Below are 16,967 nucleotides of genomic sequence, written 5' to 3'. Positions count from 1 at the left end.
CTTCATAAACAACAGTGAACAGATCAATTTCTTTATTGTCAGAGACAAAATAATTACCTTATAGAAACATAAAACATATTTACAAACCTGGAAATCACAAGTAAAATATTTAATTCACAAAACATCCCGAGACATCTCAGATCTACAGTGATTTAGAACACAGCATCCAAAGCTCCCAGCTATAAACATGGACAACAGAGAATATAAATTCTATAAATTCGTTTTTTTGTTGTTTTCTATTTATGCTTTACACACAAGTTAACAACTCTGCCTTAAATGCTGTGTTAACATTTAATGACAAATGGACCAAAAAAAAAGTTCCATCAACTTCCATTGAAAGCTAAGGTTTGTTTCCTTCTCCTGTAAAGCTGCCACTTTGGAGATACAAATGAGACAATATGCTGCAACCCCCCTAGATCTAATAATTAATGTTACGTTTATTTTACAGCACTGTTCAAATGTCTTATGCCAACTTATAAAACTGCTTTTCACTATTTATTTGGACAGAAAGTAGGAGGAATGTGTACATTCAGTTTTTACCATATTATCATTGCTGTACAATAAAAAGACAGCGAAATGTCTTGTTTTTTTCTAAGTCAGTAAGCGCTTTAAATATGAAGATTTTTGCACAGTACTGTAAACCTGGAGCAGTGGCTACATGAACAAAGCATTCAGTGAATTTTGGTCTTCAGTTTCACTTACACATTAATTTACCTTCCGTGAGCTGCACGCAATAACTTCAGAGAAATAATTCAGCTGAAAGGGAAAAAAATCCACTTAAAAAGATTAATATTATAAGATGTTTTATGCAAGCAGCCAAATGTCAGTCAAGTTTGCTTTAGGATTTTTTTCTACTCTCCACTTTATTTTTATGTTTTTTTTTATATTTTATTTATTTTTGTTTCTATTTATTTTCTTATATTTTTATTTTAGTATTTTGTGATGGATGTGTATGCTTTCCTATGTGAAAACTTTTGGCCAATAATCACCTAAGATGTCATGGCAATACTAGGAACTCTGGATCTAAGCCTTTTATTACATTTATTTACTAGAAAAAATAATGCAGCTTAAAAAAAAAGATAAAAAAATACACTGTGGCAAAAACAATGTATCAAATTAGATACATTTTGCAACTGACACGTCATATTAAAGTAATTCTACTGTTAAATTTGGACATTTTCAACTATTATACACCAACACCAGCTACTCAAACTGCCCAAAACTGCCAAAGCCTCTAAGCTACCACACTAAATAAAACCGACTGGTTTGTGTTGGGTAGTCTGTTGAGGGCAGTCTTATGACATCAGTTCAGTGCGTAGCCGTGTTAGCTTGCATGTGGCAACAAATGCATGCTGATTCCTTAACAGCTTCGTAATTCAGAAAATCCAGCTACATTCGGGTGAAGAACATTCAAAGAACAAAACATACCAAATTTGGAATATTTTGTTCATCACAGGGCATGACAGCGGCGATTTACAAGAACGGCATTCATTTTTCCCATAGAGAAGAACAGCTTAGACCCAGAGTTCCTTATATGGGCCCAACCTCATAGGTCTATAGATCACCGCTTGCTCTGTAGTGCCCCACTGTGCCTGGGAGGACCTCACAGCAGAACGTAGCGTGTCAGGCCACCTCCTCTGAGCTCCTTCAGCCGCTGGCAGTGTCTCAGCATGTTCAACATGCCAACGAAGCGCTTATCCACCTTCAGCTGGGCCAGATCTCGCAGGTCCTCCTCCACCACGAAAAACTGACCTGGGAGAGAGGGGAGGAGAAACAGAGACGGAGAGAAGAGGAGAATGAAAAAGTGAAATGGAAAGAGCAAGCAACCAAAAAAGGAGAAGGGGGCGTGTGGAGGAAAGGGGGGATATGAAAGACAGAGAGCAGAGGTTGAGAAAAAACAGAAAAAGCAAGACAGAGAAATACAAAGACAGAGAGAAAAGTAGAGAGAGAAGAAGAAAATGAAAGAGAGGGGTAGGTGAAGAGAGAAGTTAAGAGAGAGAGGATTGAACAGACAGGCAGAGAGAGGCAGGCAGTGAGAGAAAGAGGAGAGAGGAAAAGGAGAGAGTGTAAAGTGAAGAAAGAGGCAGAGATAGAGAGAAAAAGAGGACGAGAGGTGGAGAGAGAGAGAGAAACACAGCATGATGGATCACCTCTTACTAGTGCTAACAGCTTGTTAAGACACTGGGAGACAGGATAAATGACCTTTGTTATGAGAGCAATTACATCCATTCATGCGGCTACAGCTTTTTGGAGTGAATGTCCAAGCTCTCCTTTACAGAAGGAATTAAAAAAACGTGCAGACCTACATAATTAAGGTCAAAGAGGCCTTCACGGCCTCATCAAATCTAGTGTGATAGAAAAGAATGATTATCATTTTGAACTCATCTTCATCAATGTATAAAAATAACTGACAATTGTGAAAGGAGCTAAAAGTATTATATATACTGGAAAACGTATTTTTCTTTTAGAATTAAAATCGTATTATAAAATGGATGGTTCCAGTCCCAAAATCTGACTGGCTGAGCTGCGTTTGAAACCGTTGTAAGATCCACGATATACGTACACCTTTGACTGCCTCACAACAACTGAATTGTGTATTACTGCGCTATGGCACGAAAAAAAGCCCTTGTGCCGTTAATGGAATCATTTCATCCCTGATGCTGCTCGCATGGAGCGCCGTTTTTTTTTTTGTTTAAACTGAGTGGCTGACACCTTATGTTCTTAACTAGAATTAGGCTGGTCAGCTAGCTAACAGGCTAAAAGATAGCAAACAGCCTAAACAACTCCATCATTAATATCACAGGTTTAGATTTAAGTACTTACGATATGATTAACTGTAAAACGGCAGTATAAAAGTCTAAAAACTTCACTTTAATGGATTACACACTTCAAATATTTGGGTTTCAGTTCGAAGTTTCAGGCTGAATCCCAAACGGCTCCGTACTCCCTAAATAGTGTGCTAGCTATGAAAGCCTTTACAGCCAAATAGTGCATCATTTATCGAGTATGGATGTGGCTGAATGTGGAGCCATTTGAGATTCAGCCACAACGCAAGAAGAGGGGCGTCACTTGTTTGGTGCTAAATATGACTCGCGGTAGTGATTTGGTGACTAAAAAGTATTTATAAAGTGAAGGTTTTTGCATTAAACAGTGCTGTGTTATCATATGTTCATTGTTATACGACAAAAAGTTTTAAAATTAATGGAATGGCCCAAGAACGTTCTCCTCACTCAGCAGTCCATGGTTGCTTGGCAAAGACACCATATCCTACTAGAACTACATTTCGTGGCGGAAAACTTGTTTATGCCAATTATTACTAATAATAACATTTTTATTTTCTGAAAAATTGTCTTTATTATATTTTATGTTGGCCGCTGTTTTATAAAAGCAATAAGCCACTTGAGGCTGTGCGTTACTGCGATTTTATCACAGGGAAGGGAGTTAAAACTCTCCCTGTTTCTCCTGGCTTATTGGTTTCATATAGCACTGACATTTCTTGCCCACTCCCAACAATATATATGTTGAGGAAAAAATAAACAAATCTTCAAAAGGGCTCTATAATGCGTTTGTATGATGTGTATATGGTTATGAGAATAGCTGGAGTTAAACCTTTAATTCACTATATTATTATTCACCTTTAGTGTCTTTGGTTTCCTGGTCTTTAAATCGCTGGTGGAGTTTCCGTGAGGCGTTGGTCAAGCTCTTAACCGGCTGGTGGAGGATTTTATATTTCCCAGTCACAGCAACGTTGATGCTTTTCACGGCAGCATTCAGCTGGTCATACGTAACTCGTCCTTTCATGTACCTGAGTGGACAGTGTTACAGTGCTTCAGATATGAGACCAAACTAAAATCTAATTAAGCACCCAAAATGATTGAAAGACAGTACAGTGCAGTTTGCATATTTAGGGCAGCTAAGTTGAAATAAACGTACTTCTCAAGAGGAACGGTTTGTATTTGTTCACAGAAGGTATTTTTAGACAATCTAACTGGTTTAGAAAGAACTGCAAGGACTGACGAGAGTGAGTTTCAGGAAAAAAAAATAATCACAAGAAGCATCACTTTGAACAACTGTGTCTGAAGTTTGATTTTTTCATTTTGCACTGGAACAGCAAAGCTAATTTGGCTGACGAGTAATGGATGCGTATATCACACCAATTAACACTGTGCAAACTACAGGCCTAATCCTTGCCTGAAACTGGGGGGTGGGACAATGTGATGATATTTATTACTTGACAATGATAAATTGCATCACGTTACCTGTACAACAACACAGGGTAAAAAGGGGAATTTAACCAATTTTTTAAAAATTCTGCATAATTCAGTGGTTGGGATGCAAAGTCATTCAAAGTGGTTTCAAAATTTGATGTGAAAGGGTTTATTGTGAAAAAACTTAACCATTCCTCTCACCACCACTGCGAACAAAACTCTAAAACAGAGCATTTCACACCAAACCACTCTGAATGACATAGTTTACATCTTAATGAGTGGGAATTACAGGGCAATCCACGATTCAATATCACGATACTGCAATTCTGTAATACTCGATATATTGCAAGACAATCCTCTATAATACATCACAATATCTGTCTAAGTGAACAAAATAAAATACTCCTAAATAGGCAGACAGCAGGAGTATGTATTTATTAGTGTCAGTTTCACAGAATTTGACAACCAATATGAAACAGTGTGCAACAAAGCACATAGCTTAGTTTCATGCCTCTTTAACACACATACACTGCCTGCATGTCATCATTCCAATGTAAAATAGACATAGACAGCCAAAACAAAATGTTTAAAGGCAGGACACAACTGTGCCTCACTAAAATCTTTTCTGTGTAAACTAACAAAAATAAAATTATACAAAAAAATACATATTAATGCAAAAATACACATTTCTCTCTAATAGTACTGGTAGCTCTCGGGGATGTAAAAGGAAGCTTTGCTTTAAATACTGTATTAATTGTAGTCTGACTCCAAGTTGTGGCAATGTTAGCTGTTTTCTTAACAATCAGATCAGGTTGATGGAAAACATGCTGCCCGTGTGCTTTATTTTAAAGAGACAGTTTCTGCACATCGCAAAGTCCGTGTCTATTTAATTTTTCCCTTCAATGCTGTAAAAGCCAAAGTGGGTCCAGACCTTGGACATGAAAGAGGACGGTGCCTGTCTGATTTGTTGAAGTAGTGAATCTGGTAAATCAGTTTGGGAGGGAGAGTGTTTACAGCCCATGCATGTTTCAATACATAAATCAATATTTGTTGCCAGTGTATCGAGAACGTATAGCAAAAGAAAGCGATACAATATATTGCTGTATCGATATTTTATCCCACCCCTGTTTCTGACACTGTATGACACACTGTTAACTAGAAACATGGACAAAAGCACCAATTACTGTAGCAGGAGCTATCCCGAAACCTGAATTTTGTCCACTCTGTTGTCCATGTTTATAGACAACAGCATATCATACAGTGTCAGAAAACACATAAGTAAGCCTGTTGTGGAGTTGGGCTCTGTGGGCCGCTTTGGAAGACTTGTGCTGTGTTCCTATTGGTTTAGCCAGCGCAGGTGGTACTCACTGTGGGATGTTGTCGAACTCTTGCACAGTGATGAACTCCATCTCTTTGATCATGGCCCGTGAAGGCTTCCTGGGCGGTTCCTGCTCCTGGGGGGCTGCCTGCACATCTGCAGGCCTGCTGGATGCCGCCAGCTGTTCTGACCTGACAGGACAGAGAGGAGAAACTTGTCTCACGAGCTTGAGCAGCTTCACACACACACACACACACACGCACACACACACACACACACACACACACACAGAGGGAGAACATACAGCCTTCTAAATCTGTACGATACAGTCAAAATAGAAGCAATGTGATCAAATCTGCTGATAGTGCAGCAGCAACAAAAGTTTAAATAAATTAAAGGGTCTATATAAAGTAAAACTGTATTCTCCCCATAAGAGTTTATAGTAGTTTGTAAATACTGTAAAAGTTTTGAAATTTGTTTACAGTCCATATATCAACTTCAATCTGCAAAACAGCTTTTGTGTTTTTGTGATGTCATATTTACATACACCCACCTATTCTGACAGTTCAGCCCCGCTCATTCACATTGAAGTTATAAGGTGTCCTGACTTCCCTGTATTGTGCCTCATTCAAAAAAAAGTCTGGGCTGAAACACTCCATGTAACTTCGTCCTGAGTGGATTGGGCTAAATTGCTGAAGGCTGAATTTTTGGATATATGCAAATCTGTTGGTTTTTATGACATCACACAAACAATTAATGTAAAACATGGACAGGATGGATTTGGAAAAGTGATGGATACAGTTTGAAACTAACAATGCTTAAATATTACATAAAACTGTTATATTTAACATAAAAAGCAAGGTATGGACCCTTTAAAAGCACAGTAACAAAAACAGCCTGTTTAACTCAAAGGCATAAAAAGAGATTGGAAAATGGTAATGTAAAAATGAATTATGACTGTTTTGGTAGACCTCAGGTTTAAAAAAAAAAAATCAATACTAAATGTACAATATAACCCTTTAATAACGCCGTAGTGAATCATGTGACATGGTTAAAAATTAGTCTGTATTACAATGTTTAGCATAGCAAAGGCTAACATCACGATAACTATAAGCAAAAGATCTACCATGCAGCAATACGACCTTTATTTGCAAGTGAGAATATCTCCTCAACACGCTCCGCACAACTGAATTTTAATTTCAATTTGTGGAACGGGGAGCAGGTTTCACACACCAGGTCGTTTCTTCATAAAGTCAGATAACACAGACGCATGACAAGGCAGGATTTACTGTGACGAGCAAAGCCTTTGATCACAGCGTATGGTGCATGCAAGTTTTATTCTTTCACTCTGTTCCACAAAGAAACTGTCCCAGATACAGACATCCCAGCTGAGAACACGACAGCTGCACAGAGGCACAGTCTGCAGCTTGGTGTTTTTCTCTGCTCTACCTCTCCTGATTCAGCTCATTATCAAACCCTTCACAAAGCGAGTGAAACAGTAAACTGCGTACTGATGTGACCTTCTATGAACAGGAGAGAAAACTGATGTATTCTTGAGGCTAAATGAAACCTAACTAAGAACTGAGCTTTAACCCTTAGAGGTCTAGAGTTTTCATTTTGCTAGACCTTCTTTATATATATATATATATATATATATATATATATATATATATATATATATATATAGTATATGGTAACACTTTCTTTGGAGTGGTCCTTTGTAAATGATTAATAAACTCTTAACAGAGTATCAGTAACACATCAACAACATAGCAGTGAAGTAGCAGCAGTGAAGCATCTGAATACACTGAAGTAAATATCTTGTAGATGTTCTGTTGATACATCACTTACATTAAGCAGATGTATTGTTAATACAGGGCTGTCCAATCTTATCCGCAATGGGTGGGTGTGGCTGCAGGTTTTCACTCCAAACAAGCTGAACCACACCTGATTCTACTTGTTTAATCAGTTGGCCTAAGCCATCAAACATTTCATCAGGTGGCCTCCTGCTTTGATGGAGTGAAAACCTGCAGCCACACCCACCCATTGCAGATAAGATTGGACACCCCTGTGTTAATATGTTACTTCCATTACACAAAACCTAGCCTTATCCAAACTTACCCAAAACCTAACCCTAACCCTGGACACAATTACTGGCTATAAAAAAATCGCCTGAAAATACCCATTTCTACAGTTACAACGAAGTAATTGGACAAAGTACGACTGGGCAAAGACCCAAGTTTATTTTGCCCCCAGACAGTAGGAGGACAGTATCAGAGGCAAAAAACCCACAAGGATCACTGTCGGAGAGTTACAAAAAGAACCTAGCATCTTGGGGTCACCAAGTGTCCTGAACTACGATCACAGGTGACCTCCATGCCAACAGGTTATTTGGAAGGCATGTCAGGAAAAAGCTTTTCCTGTTATCTAACCACAAACGTAAGTGCCTGGAATTTGCTAAATGCTACTGGGACTGGAACACTGCTCTATGGTCAGATGAAACCAAAATGTATTTTTTTGGCAACAAAACTCCAAGTAGGTTTGGCGTAAAAGCAGGATGACCACACTGAAGAGAACCTGATGGCCACTGTTAAGTATGGTGAATGTTTTCTGTGATGTTGTGAGGCCCTGGGAACCTCATTTGGGTACATGGCATCATAGACTCCATGAAATACCAGGACATTTTAAATCAGAATCTGTCTGCCTCTGCCAAGAAATTAAAAATGGGTCGTCATCAGATCTTCCAGCAGGACAATGATCCAAAACATCCAGATCAACACAAAAATGGTTCACTGAACACAAAATCAAGCTTTTGCCGTGGCCATCTGTGTCCCCTGATCTAAACTTTATAGAAAACCTGTGGAATGAGCTAAACAGGAGAGTGCACAAGAGAGGACCTAGGATCCTGGACAACCTGGAGAGATTCTGTAAAGAGGAATGGTCTCTGATTTCTTACTCTGTATTCGCCAAGATTTTACAGGAGAAGACTAAGTGACGTTTTATTAGCAAAGGCAGGTTCTACAAAGTACTGCATTACACACAGGGGTACCAATAACTGTGGCACATGTGATTTTGTTTTGTTAAAAAATTATTTCTTGATGAGGGATTTTTTTTAAGGTTGCATTTTTCTCATTTTTTCAGTGTATGTTTAAGCTAATTCATCAAAAGGTAAATCTTATAACCTTATTTTACTCATATATAAGTTGGATTGGGAAACCATGTCACAAAGGTTGCAGGGCTTAAAAAGACATTTAAAATATTAGGCACAGCTCCGGAAATTGGTATGTACATTTACACAGTTGACCTAAGATTAAATAAAACTTTTCCCTTCCGATTTCTCTGATTTTTCTTTTTTATCCTGTTTCATAGTCGCTCTGCATAAGAAAAACAGCTTGTCACAAAATCCATTTCAAAATCAACATTTGAGAAACCATTTTTAATATAAAACAATATTTTTAAGAGGTTTAACTTAGGAATTTGTATAAAATAGATTCATGTTTACTTTTTATATCATTAATGTTATACTACATTTAAAAATATGTATTTTATTTAAAAAGTCATTTGTCACAGAGATTTTGGTTACTGGTGTTATCAGGACTCTTATGTTACATTTTAACACAGTATCTTCAGCTCTATTAAACTGCTTCTTTGGATCAAGGCTCATCAGAGAGGAAGCATTTCAAGGCATGAGAAGGTGAGACCACACTTGCTCACCTATATTTTGTGATTTTATTAATAATTTTGTTTATCAGGCAGCACATCACTTATGTGTGTCACCGGTGTTATGTGCTTTAATGGCTGGGAAACTAAAGTTTTGTCACAATATTGCCAAACATCATTTTTATTGCTGATTTTAAATAGCTGCACAAGATCACCTGACCGCCAATTTACGAAATCCTCAACTTTAACCAGAATGTCACTGGTGTTACACCATATTCATATAACACCAGTGACTGTAAAATATGTTTGGAATTAAGCCCTCCTTTTTGATATCCAGAGGTCCTGGATATCATGACGAAACCCTACAGGGACATTGCTCTTCTATAGGAAGACGTACCCAGTGAAATACAGACATATTGCTATGTATTATATACATATTGCTAAATATATCACTGAAACTGAAAAGCAATATCATGATATGTCAATATCACAGTATACTGGTTTAAACCATATATTATACAAAACTAGAATACACCACTGGGGATCTAAGAGAGTTGTGTGGGTGCAAGGGTGCAATCTTACAGAGCTGCTGGCTGTTCCCTGCGGGGCATGTGGGGTGGGATGTTCTCTTTTAGATGCTGCGCATTCTGCACATCCTCCTGGAAGAACTCATCCAGTTCCTGCAATGAAGAGACACAGCTCTGAGTTACTGAAATTGGGATGTAAAAATGGACAGTTTTAAAGGTAGTGATTCAGCTGTATTGGTTTTGGAAGGTTACTTAAATCATTAACAAAGTTTCTGATGACATTCAGCTGATTATCAGCAACATTATGGTTAGGGTTAGCTTTAGTGTTAGGGATATATTTGATAGAATGTTCCACACTCATTTAACAGATATTTAGCTAAATGTTACTTAAATATATACTGAGCATCTACCCAGAGTGGGCCATCCAAATAAAGTGTTACCATATTTTCCACCACTGCGTGCGTACATCCTCCACAGACATTTATATGCCCAGCAATATTTTTAAATTAATTGTGCATAATTCCAAAATAACTGAGTCAAATATATTATTTCATGAAATTTCACATGATATTTAATGACGCACTAAACAATTTCCTAAAGCAGAACTGCTGCACAATTTTTTTGCAAAATTTTTTACATTTTTTCAAAATTACAATAGAGTGCTGTTAAAGGATAGAAGTGTAGTGGAACTAAGAAGGTCTTAAACTTAGCAGAAAAGTTTTCAGTCTGGATTTAAAAGTGTCCAGTGCCGGGGCTCTTTTAATGCTCTTTGTTAACTGGTTCCATTTAAGAGCAGCATAGTAGCCAAACGCTGCCTCTCCATCTTTAGTCTTCACCTTCAGCATGACTAACTGACAAGTTCCTAATGATCTGAGAGTTCAACTTGGCTCATATCGCTGTAGCAGATCAGATAAATATGCTGCTCCTGCACTATTAAGACATTTATAGAGCAGTAACAGCACCTTAAAGTCTATTCTGGAACAGACTGCTAACCAGTGTAAGGATTTAAGGATGGGGGTGATATGTTCCCTTCTTTTACTCCTAGTGAAACTCTGGCAGCTGCATTCTGAATCATCTGAAACTGTCTGATTGTCTTTTTTGAGAGTCCAGTTAGGAGACCATTACAGTAGTGCCAAAAATAAAGGCGTGGATGAGATTTTCCAGGTCTGCTGTAGTCAGATAATCTCTGATCTTGTTGATGTTCTTAGGGTGAGACACAACTGCTAAAACTGAGATCAGAGTCCTTTAGTACACCATTTTGATATCTTTGCAAAACCTTAACAAAGGGGAAAAAGTACAACTGGCAAATATAGGATGTATTCGTGTCTATTTTATTTCAACAGATTGGTTGAATATAAAACATGAACACATGCTTTGATTTAGTATGCTCAGCTTCGTCAACTCTGACATCCTACAGTCTCCCATGATAAATGTTTGTATTTTGTAGACTATTTTAAATTTGTTTAATATTCACAATGGCGGCTTTCAACCCAGTCTTTAGGTATTAAATTCAGACATCAAAACTCATGAGCAGCAAAAAAAGGTGACAAGTTCAGGAACCAAACTCTGCAGTGTAGTCTGTCAGCAACAAATATGCAAATACAAGTCATGTCTAAAGATGTAGTCATGTCTAAAGATTTCTAGGTCTTTTGACTTTTTTGTGTCGCTTAACAACCACCGACTGCCTCAGTTGACTTTGTACAGTAGAATACTGTATACAGCTGTGGTCCTCTATGCTGGTCCTAGAGTACCACCACCCAGGTTCCTGAGGTGAACTGAGTCTTGCAAGGCAGAGATACTCCAGGACCAGGACTGTGAAGCACTGGCAACATAGGAGGTATAGTGTCAAACCTTCAGATGCTTTAGCAGGTCTCTCTGCTGAGCTACATATCTCTCAAACCGATCTAGGAGGCCATTAATGGCGTTGACGTCCTGCTCAATTTTGACTAGAAATGCCCGCTTGTCTGGATCTTTTGCTGGGAAAATAAGAAAAGGCATTAGTAACCATGTAGTAATGTAAAATCTGTGAAATCTATCAAGGAAAACAGCCCAATCATACTGTCAAAACAAATCATAAATCATTTTTTATGTAAGTTAATGTAACAGGACAACCTTAATATAATCTGTTAGTAATTCTGAGCCATTTCTATTGATTAATTCATTATGAAACAACAACATATAGAACCATTAACAACTGTGAACCTTCTCATGAAAGGGGTCGCCTCAATTTGTTTTTATAATTTAGTATTTTAGAATAATAGTGAAGACGTGACAAAACTATGAAATAACAGTTACGGAGTTATACGTTGGTCAAAAACAATGTTCAACAAATCTTCTATTTTAGATTCTTTTAGAAATGTGTCCCCCTTTGTTCTGACACAGCTTTATACACTCCTTACTATTATCACAGCAGCTTCATGAGGAGCCGCCAGAGATTTTACAACAAGAATGAAGAAGACACACATATACTAAGACCTTGCTGTTGGTTTTTCCTTCTTCTTTTCAATGTTATATTTTTTAATTATTTTTTTGGTTTCATACATAGGCATCAACTTCATACATGGGGAAAACCCTCTTCTGAGGATGTATCTTGATGTATCTTGAATTTCTGAAAAAACATCTACTTTGGGGTGGAGTTTTGAGGGTGGGCGGTGCTTCGTAGCAGTAAGTTATCTGCTGCCTTCTGCCTTCACCAGATAGCAGAGAAAACAATAAACAACATCAGCATGCAAGCATGAACTTCACCCCAAAGCAGGAGCAGTTTTTCAAAGGTTCCTCCCACCCTCTAGAAACACCCTATCAAAGTTAAGGTGGGCGATACGGCAATATGCAACATCATACTTCAGGAATTTTTTTTTTACAATACACGATGTGTCACAATATTTATTTTTTCTGACATCTGATACGTTAGAACAGACAAACTAATGCCACATTTTAAAAATACGATCAAAAACTATGAATGCAATTACTTGTACTCAACATTTACACACTGTGCTACACTAAATTCAATTAACCAGGACTAATTATGATCTGTTTTTAATCAAACATGCAGTTGGAAAGTGATTTTTCAGTATGTACAATATCCACAATATGCTCAGAAAAGCATATTGCGACATATTCATGTAATTTATCACAATAACGATAAATATTGTCATATTGTCCAGGCCTAGTCATATGGATTGTGTACATGTGCTCACTCAGCATTTCTTTTGAAATGAAGAGTACTGATAGTGAGTTTGTCACTCCATCACACTGTGAGGATCTGATTAAGCATTAGTGAGGTCAGCTATTGATGTTGGATGAACAGTTCTGAATCAATCCAGTTCATTCCAAAGGTACTGTATGGAGCTCCATCACTCCAGAGAACACAGTTCAACTGCTCCACAGCCCAATGCTGGGGGGCTTTATACCCATCTAGCCCACGCTTGGCACTAGGCAAGGTGACCTCATGTGCAGCTGCTCCAGAGCACTCCACTCTACTAGTCAATGCTTTTCTATTGGGGATTATACAACTGAACAACTGTCAGCAATGGGTGCATATTAAGGGAGCTGAATTCACTTATTAGAAGGGCTGTCCACACATTTTTGTACATATAGTGTACATCACTAGGTGGAGTTTTTACTGGTCTAGCCAGAGTGTCCTTTTAAATAAACAAAATAAATAAAGTACAGTGTACTTTGTGAAATTTGTGATGTCATACCGACTGCACGCAGCTCTAAAAGCCTCTTGACGAATGAAATCTTGTCATCGATGTGCTTCGTCACCTCTTCCAGCTCACAGTGACTCATACTCCTGAAAAGCAGGTTTAAAATTCAGGTAATAACATACAAATAATAGCCTTTACAAATCTTAAATGGCACACAATGTGAAAAGCTTATTTAACTACTAATACCCATACCCAGCCTCTAGCACTGTTTACAGCTCACTCAGACACAGAATCGACAAAGACATGAGAACAAGCTCCCTCACAGAAACGTATTACATAAAACGGTTATGAATACACTGCTTGATGTCTGAGACACTGTTTTACAGTAGTTTTGAGAAGGTTCTGGCCTGAATTGAAAGTTTTTTTTAAATATTCATGGTGGATGTTGTGAGGGGAAAAAGCTCCATATAAACATATTAATTTAGATTTTCCATTACTTCACAATCATCAACATTCCATATAAAAACTCAGGAGACACATGTAGGTTCACTGGTGGTTTTAGATGGTAAATAAAATGGCTATATTTGTGTTGTAGTCATGGTGATGCCTGGTTACTATCACCACCACTGTAAAGAATTCAGAGTCTCTACCATTTCACACCAAACAACTCAATGACGATTTTTGAAAAGGCAGTGGAATTTCTCTTTAAGTAAAATAATACACAGATTAAAATAATAAGCAGATTACTCAACAAATGACTAAACTGTACGCTGGTTTATACTTGAATGACGGTGACCAGATGCAAATGCAGTCATCACAACTTGCAATCTGTGATAGATAAGTAATATAATATCTGCGAGCAAGTCTTCCATTTGTTACTTTATAACGCAGGTTTACAGAGTGCTGTACAAAAAGGCCAAGAAGGAGCTTTTCCAGAGTGCAAACATCCTACAATGACAGATCCTTTGCACACTTTCTCTAACAGAGAAGAAAACTTTAAACACTGTGTAAGACCAGAGGGAGGAAACAAATGAGTTCGAAGCTAGTTCTGAGTTGGTTTGAGGACAATTTTTTATTAATGAATGACAGTGCTAGGGGACGAGTGCTGGAACAGGACAGAAAATATTTCAATAAAACATCACTGCCAGCATCACTGAGGCCTCAACCAGCTGCCCAACACTAGACTGAGTGTGTTCAGGGAGAATGGACGTCTAAAACATGAAATACTAAATATGTGGGGTTATTACAGACATGCATTTCGTGAAAATTAGTTTCTCAGTAAACATTCTCTAGTCAAACTAGCATCTAGCATTAGGCCTTATCTTATTACACTATGGGCTGGTTTCCCAGACAAGGATTTATGCCTAGGCTTCGACTAACTTGCAGTGCCCATTAGGGCTGGGCAACATGACAATACGTCTCAATATTGCGATAAATTATGTGACAAAACAATATATTATGCTTTTCTGAACATATCGTGTATATTGTCAGTACTTGCACTGACCAACTGCATGTTTCATTATGACGGCAAAATTATTCCTGTTTAATCGGATTTAGAGCAATACAGTAGGCAAAATATTAAATAACCACAGCATTCATAGTTTTTGATCATATTTTTTAAAACAGGGCACTAGTGGTTCTTTTTTCTCAGTTCCAACTGATGTCTGAAAATATAAATATCATGTATCAGGAAAATTTCTTGAAGTACCACGATATTATATTTTGGCCATGTTGCCCACCTCTGGAATCACCATTGGAAAGTCTTTTCAGTCTAGGCTTAAGCTTAATCTGGGTCCAGGAAAGTGGCGCTCATGTCCAAACGTTTGTAGGCACCTGCTCATCCTGTGTTTTTCCTGAAATCTTGGGTATTAATAGTGAGTGTGTACTCTTTTGCTGCAGTAACAGGCACTACTCTTCTGTGAAGGCTTTACACTTGATATTGGAACATTGCTGTGAGGATCTGATTGCTTTTAGTCACAGGAACATTAGTGAGGTCAGAAACAGATGTTGCATGATCAGCTCTGGATCACTCCAACTCATCCCAAAGGTGTTAGATGGAGCTCCACCACCGGCCAACGCTGGGGGGCTCTAATGCCCTCTAGCTGTCCCATTCCAACCTTTTTTGAAAAGGTTCTATATAGAACCATATACAAAATATGCTCCATCAGTCTGATCAACGCTAACCATTTTACCATGCAAAGAACCATTTAAGCATGCAATAGTTCTATTTATAAATCATGGTTCTAAACGGAACCACTCCCTTTACTAAAACCCTAAATGAACCATCCTTTTTAAGAGTGTAGGGGGCAAGTGGGCATGTTTACAAAAGATGTAGCAATGGCTCCATTTTCAGTTTGACCGGAGTGCCCATTTAAGTTTTTGCAGGCGTCAAAATGTTATGTAATAAACCAGGACTAATAAATAGTAGGGTTTTTTTTTTATAAAAACTAGTTAATAAAATCAGGACTCTTTAAAACGGAGCTCAAGCCACGGTCCCATCAACTGGAGAACACAGGTTTGGACACAGGCTTCTTAATCGCCAGCTACTTGTTCAAATTTTCCCGTTCCACCTTAAACTGTGGAGCAGTTTTATTTTATTAAAACATATTATTTTAACGCCTCAGGCGCCAGAACGTAACTGCTGCACCATTTAAGGTGGAACGGTAAAATTCGAACACGAAGCCGACTTCAGCCTCGCGAAATGCGGATGCTTTGGCATTATGAAAACATTATTATGGAATGTGAATATCTTAAATGGCTTTACTTCAAAGGCCAAATCTGTGCCGTATAGAGACCAAACCTCTCAGAAAAGGAAGCTAACGGAGTTAGCCAAGTTAAGCTAAGTTAGCAATCGCCAACTGTAAACACTTCACTTCAGAAACTCGAGGCAGGGTTAGTTGGTTAAACACACAGCATTTCTTAAACTCTCACAATGACTAAGAACACTTACGTGATTAACGATGGCTGCTTGTCAGTGTGTGAAATATTGAGCAAAGAATGTTTATTTTACATTTATTTTTATTTTATAAACCAGAGTCCAGCTCTTCTGTGCCGCGCCGGTGTTTGAACGATTGGCGGCCTGTGATTGGCTGTACGCGTTTGCGTCACGGTGAGTTTTCCCTATACGTGAGACCTTGTAGCTTTACCAGTGCCGGTTTACAAGTTCTCTAGCTTTACCTTGGACTTTATTTACCTCTATCTACCATAATATCTAGATTATCTTCTTTACTTTCTTTTGTGATGTTTCTCGGTGTTGGTTTATTTTATTGTTTCTGTTTACTGTTTTCATTTGTTTGCCCTGGCTTTATTTTATTCGGAGTTATATGATACATGCTTTAATCTGAACCTGTAACAGGGTAGCGTGATGGCTGATGTCTCTGTTGTTGATGTATGTGCAAATATTTAATTTAGAAAAAAAATGTCAAGAACAGAAACTACTTTTAAAAAAAGATCAACCACAGATTTAAAATTTTTGAGATTTTGATATTGAAATAACAGAACACATTTTCTTTAGCTGTATACACTCTCGCACCTACTGGACTTCAAAGAATGTTGACTTAGTAACTTTAGACTTTTATATGATCACATTTTGGTATTAGTGCAACTG

At 37.9% G+C, this 16,967-nt stretch overlaps 1 protein-coding gene across 1 annotated transcript; it reads right to left on the bottom strand.

The window, feature by feature from the left end:
• Nucleotides 1-17: 17 nt before the first annotated feature.
• ska1 (spindle and kinetochore associated complex subunit 1) lies at nt 18-16,424 on the bottom strand. The gene is made up of 7 exons (XM_036595085.1): nt 16,311-16,424; nt 13,415-13,506; nt 11,565-11,689; nt 9,769-9,866; nt 5,577-5,717; nt 3,636-3,805; nt 18-1,752 (listed from the first exon to the last, which is right to left on the bottom strand). The coding sequence occupies exons 2-7, from the start codon at nt 13,500-13,502 to the stop codon at nt 1,604-1,606; spliced, it is 771 nt and encodes a 256-aa protein (XP_036450978.1). The 5' UTR covers nt 13,503-13,506; nt 16,311-16,424; the 3' UTR covers nt 18-1,603.
• Between the last annotated feature and the right edge of the window lie 543 nt (nt 16,425-16,967).

Source organism: Colossoma macropomum, unplaced genomic scaffold (genome assembly GCF_904425465.1).
Source record: "Colossoma macropomum unplaced genomic scaffold, Colossoma_macropomum, whole genome shotgun sequence".
In the NCBI taxonomy this organism is placed as follows: domain Eukaryota; kingdom Metazoa; phylum Chordata; class Actinopteri; order Characiformes; family Serrasalmidae; genus Colossoma; species Colossoma macropomum.
This window is presented reverse-complemented; position numbering and strand designations above follow the sequence as displayed.

Excerpts from the sequence above, each read along its gene's own strand:
- ska1 (XM_036595085.1), bottom strand. The coding sequence starts at position 13,502 with ATGAGTCACTGTGAGCTGGAAGAGGTGACGAAGCACATCGATGACAAG. Across the intron at positions 11,690-13,414 it reads TTTAGAGCTGCGTGCAGTCG|CAAAAGATCCAGACAAGCGG; the intron begins GTATGACATCAC and ends TTATTTTCCCAG. Across the intron at positions 3,806-5,576 it reads GAGTTCGACAACATCCCACA|GTACATGAAAGGACGAGTTA; the intron begins GTGAGTACCACC and ends CTGTCCACTCAG.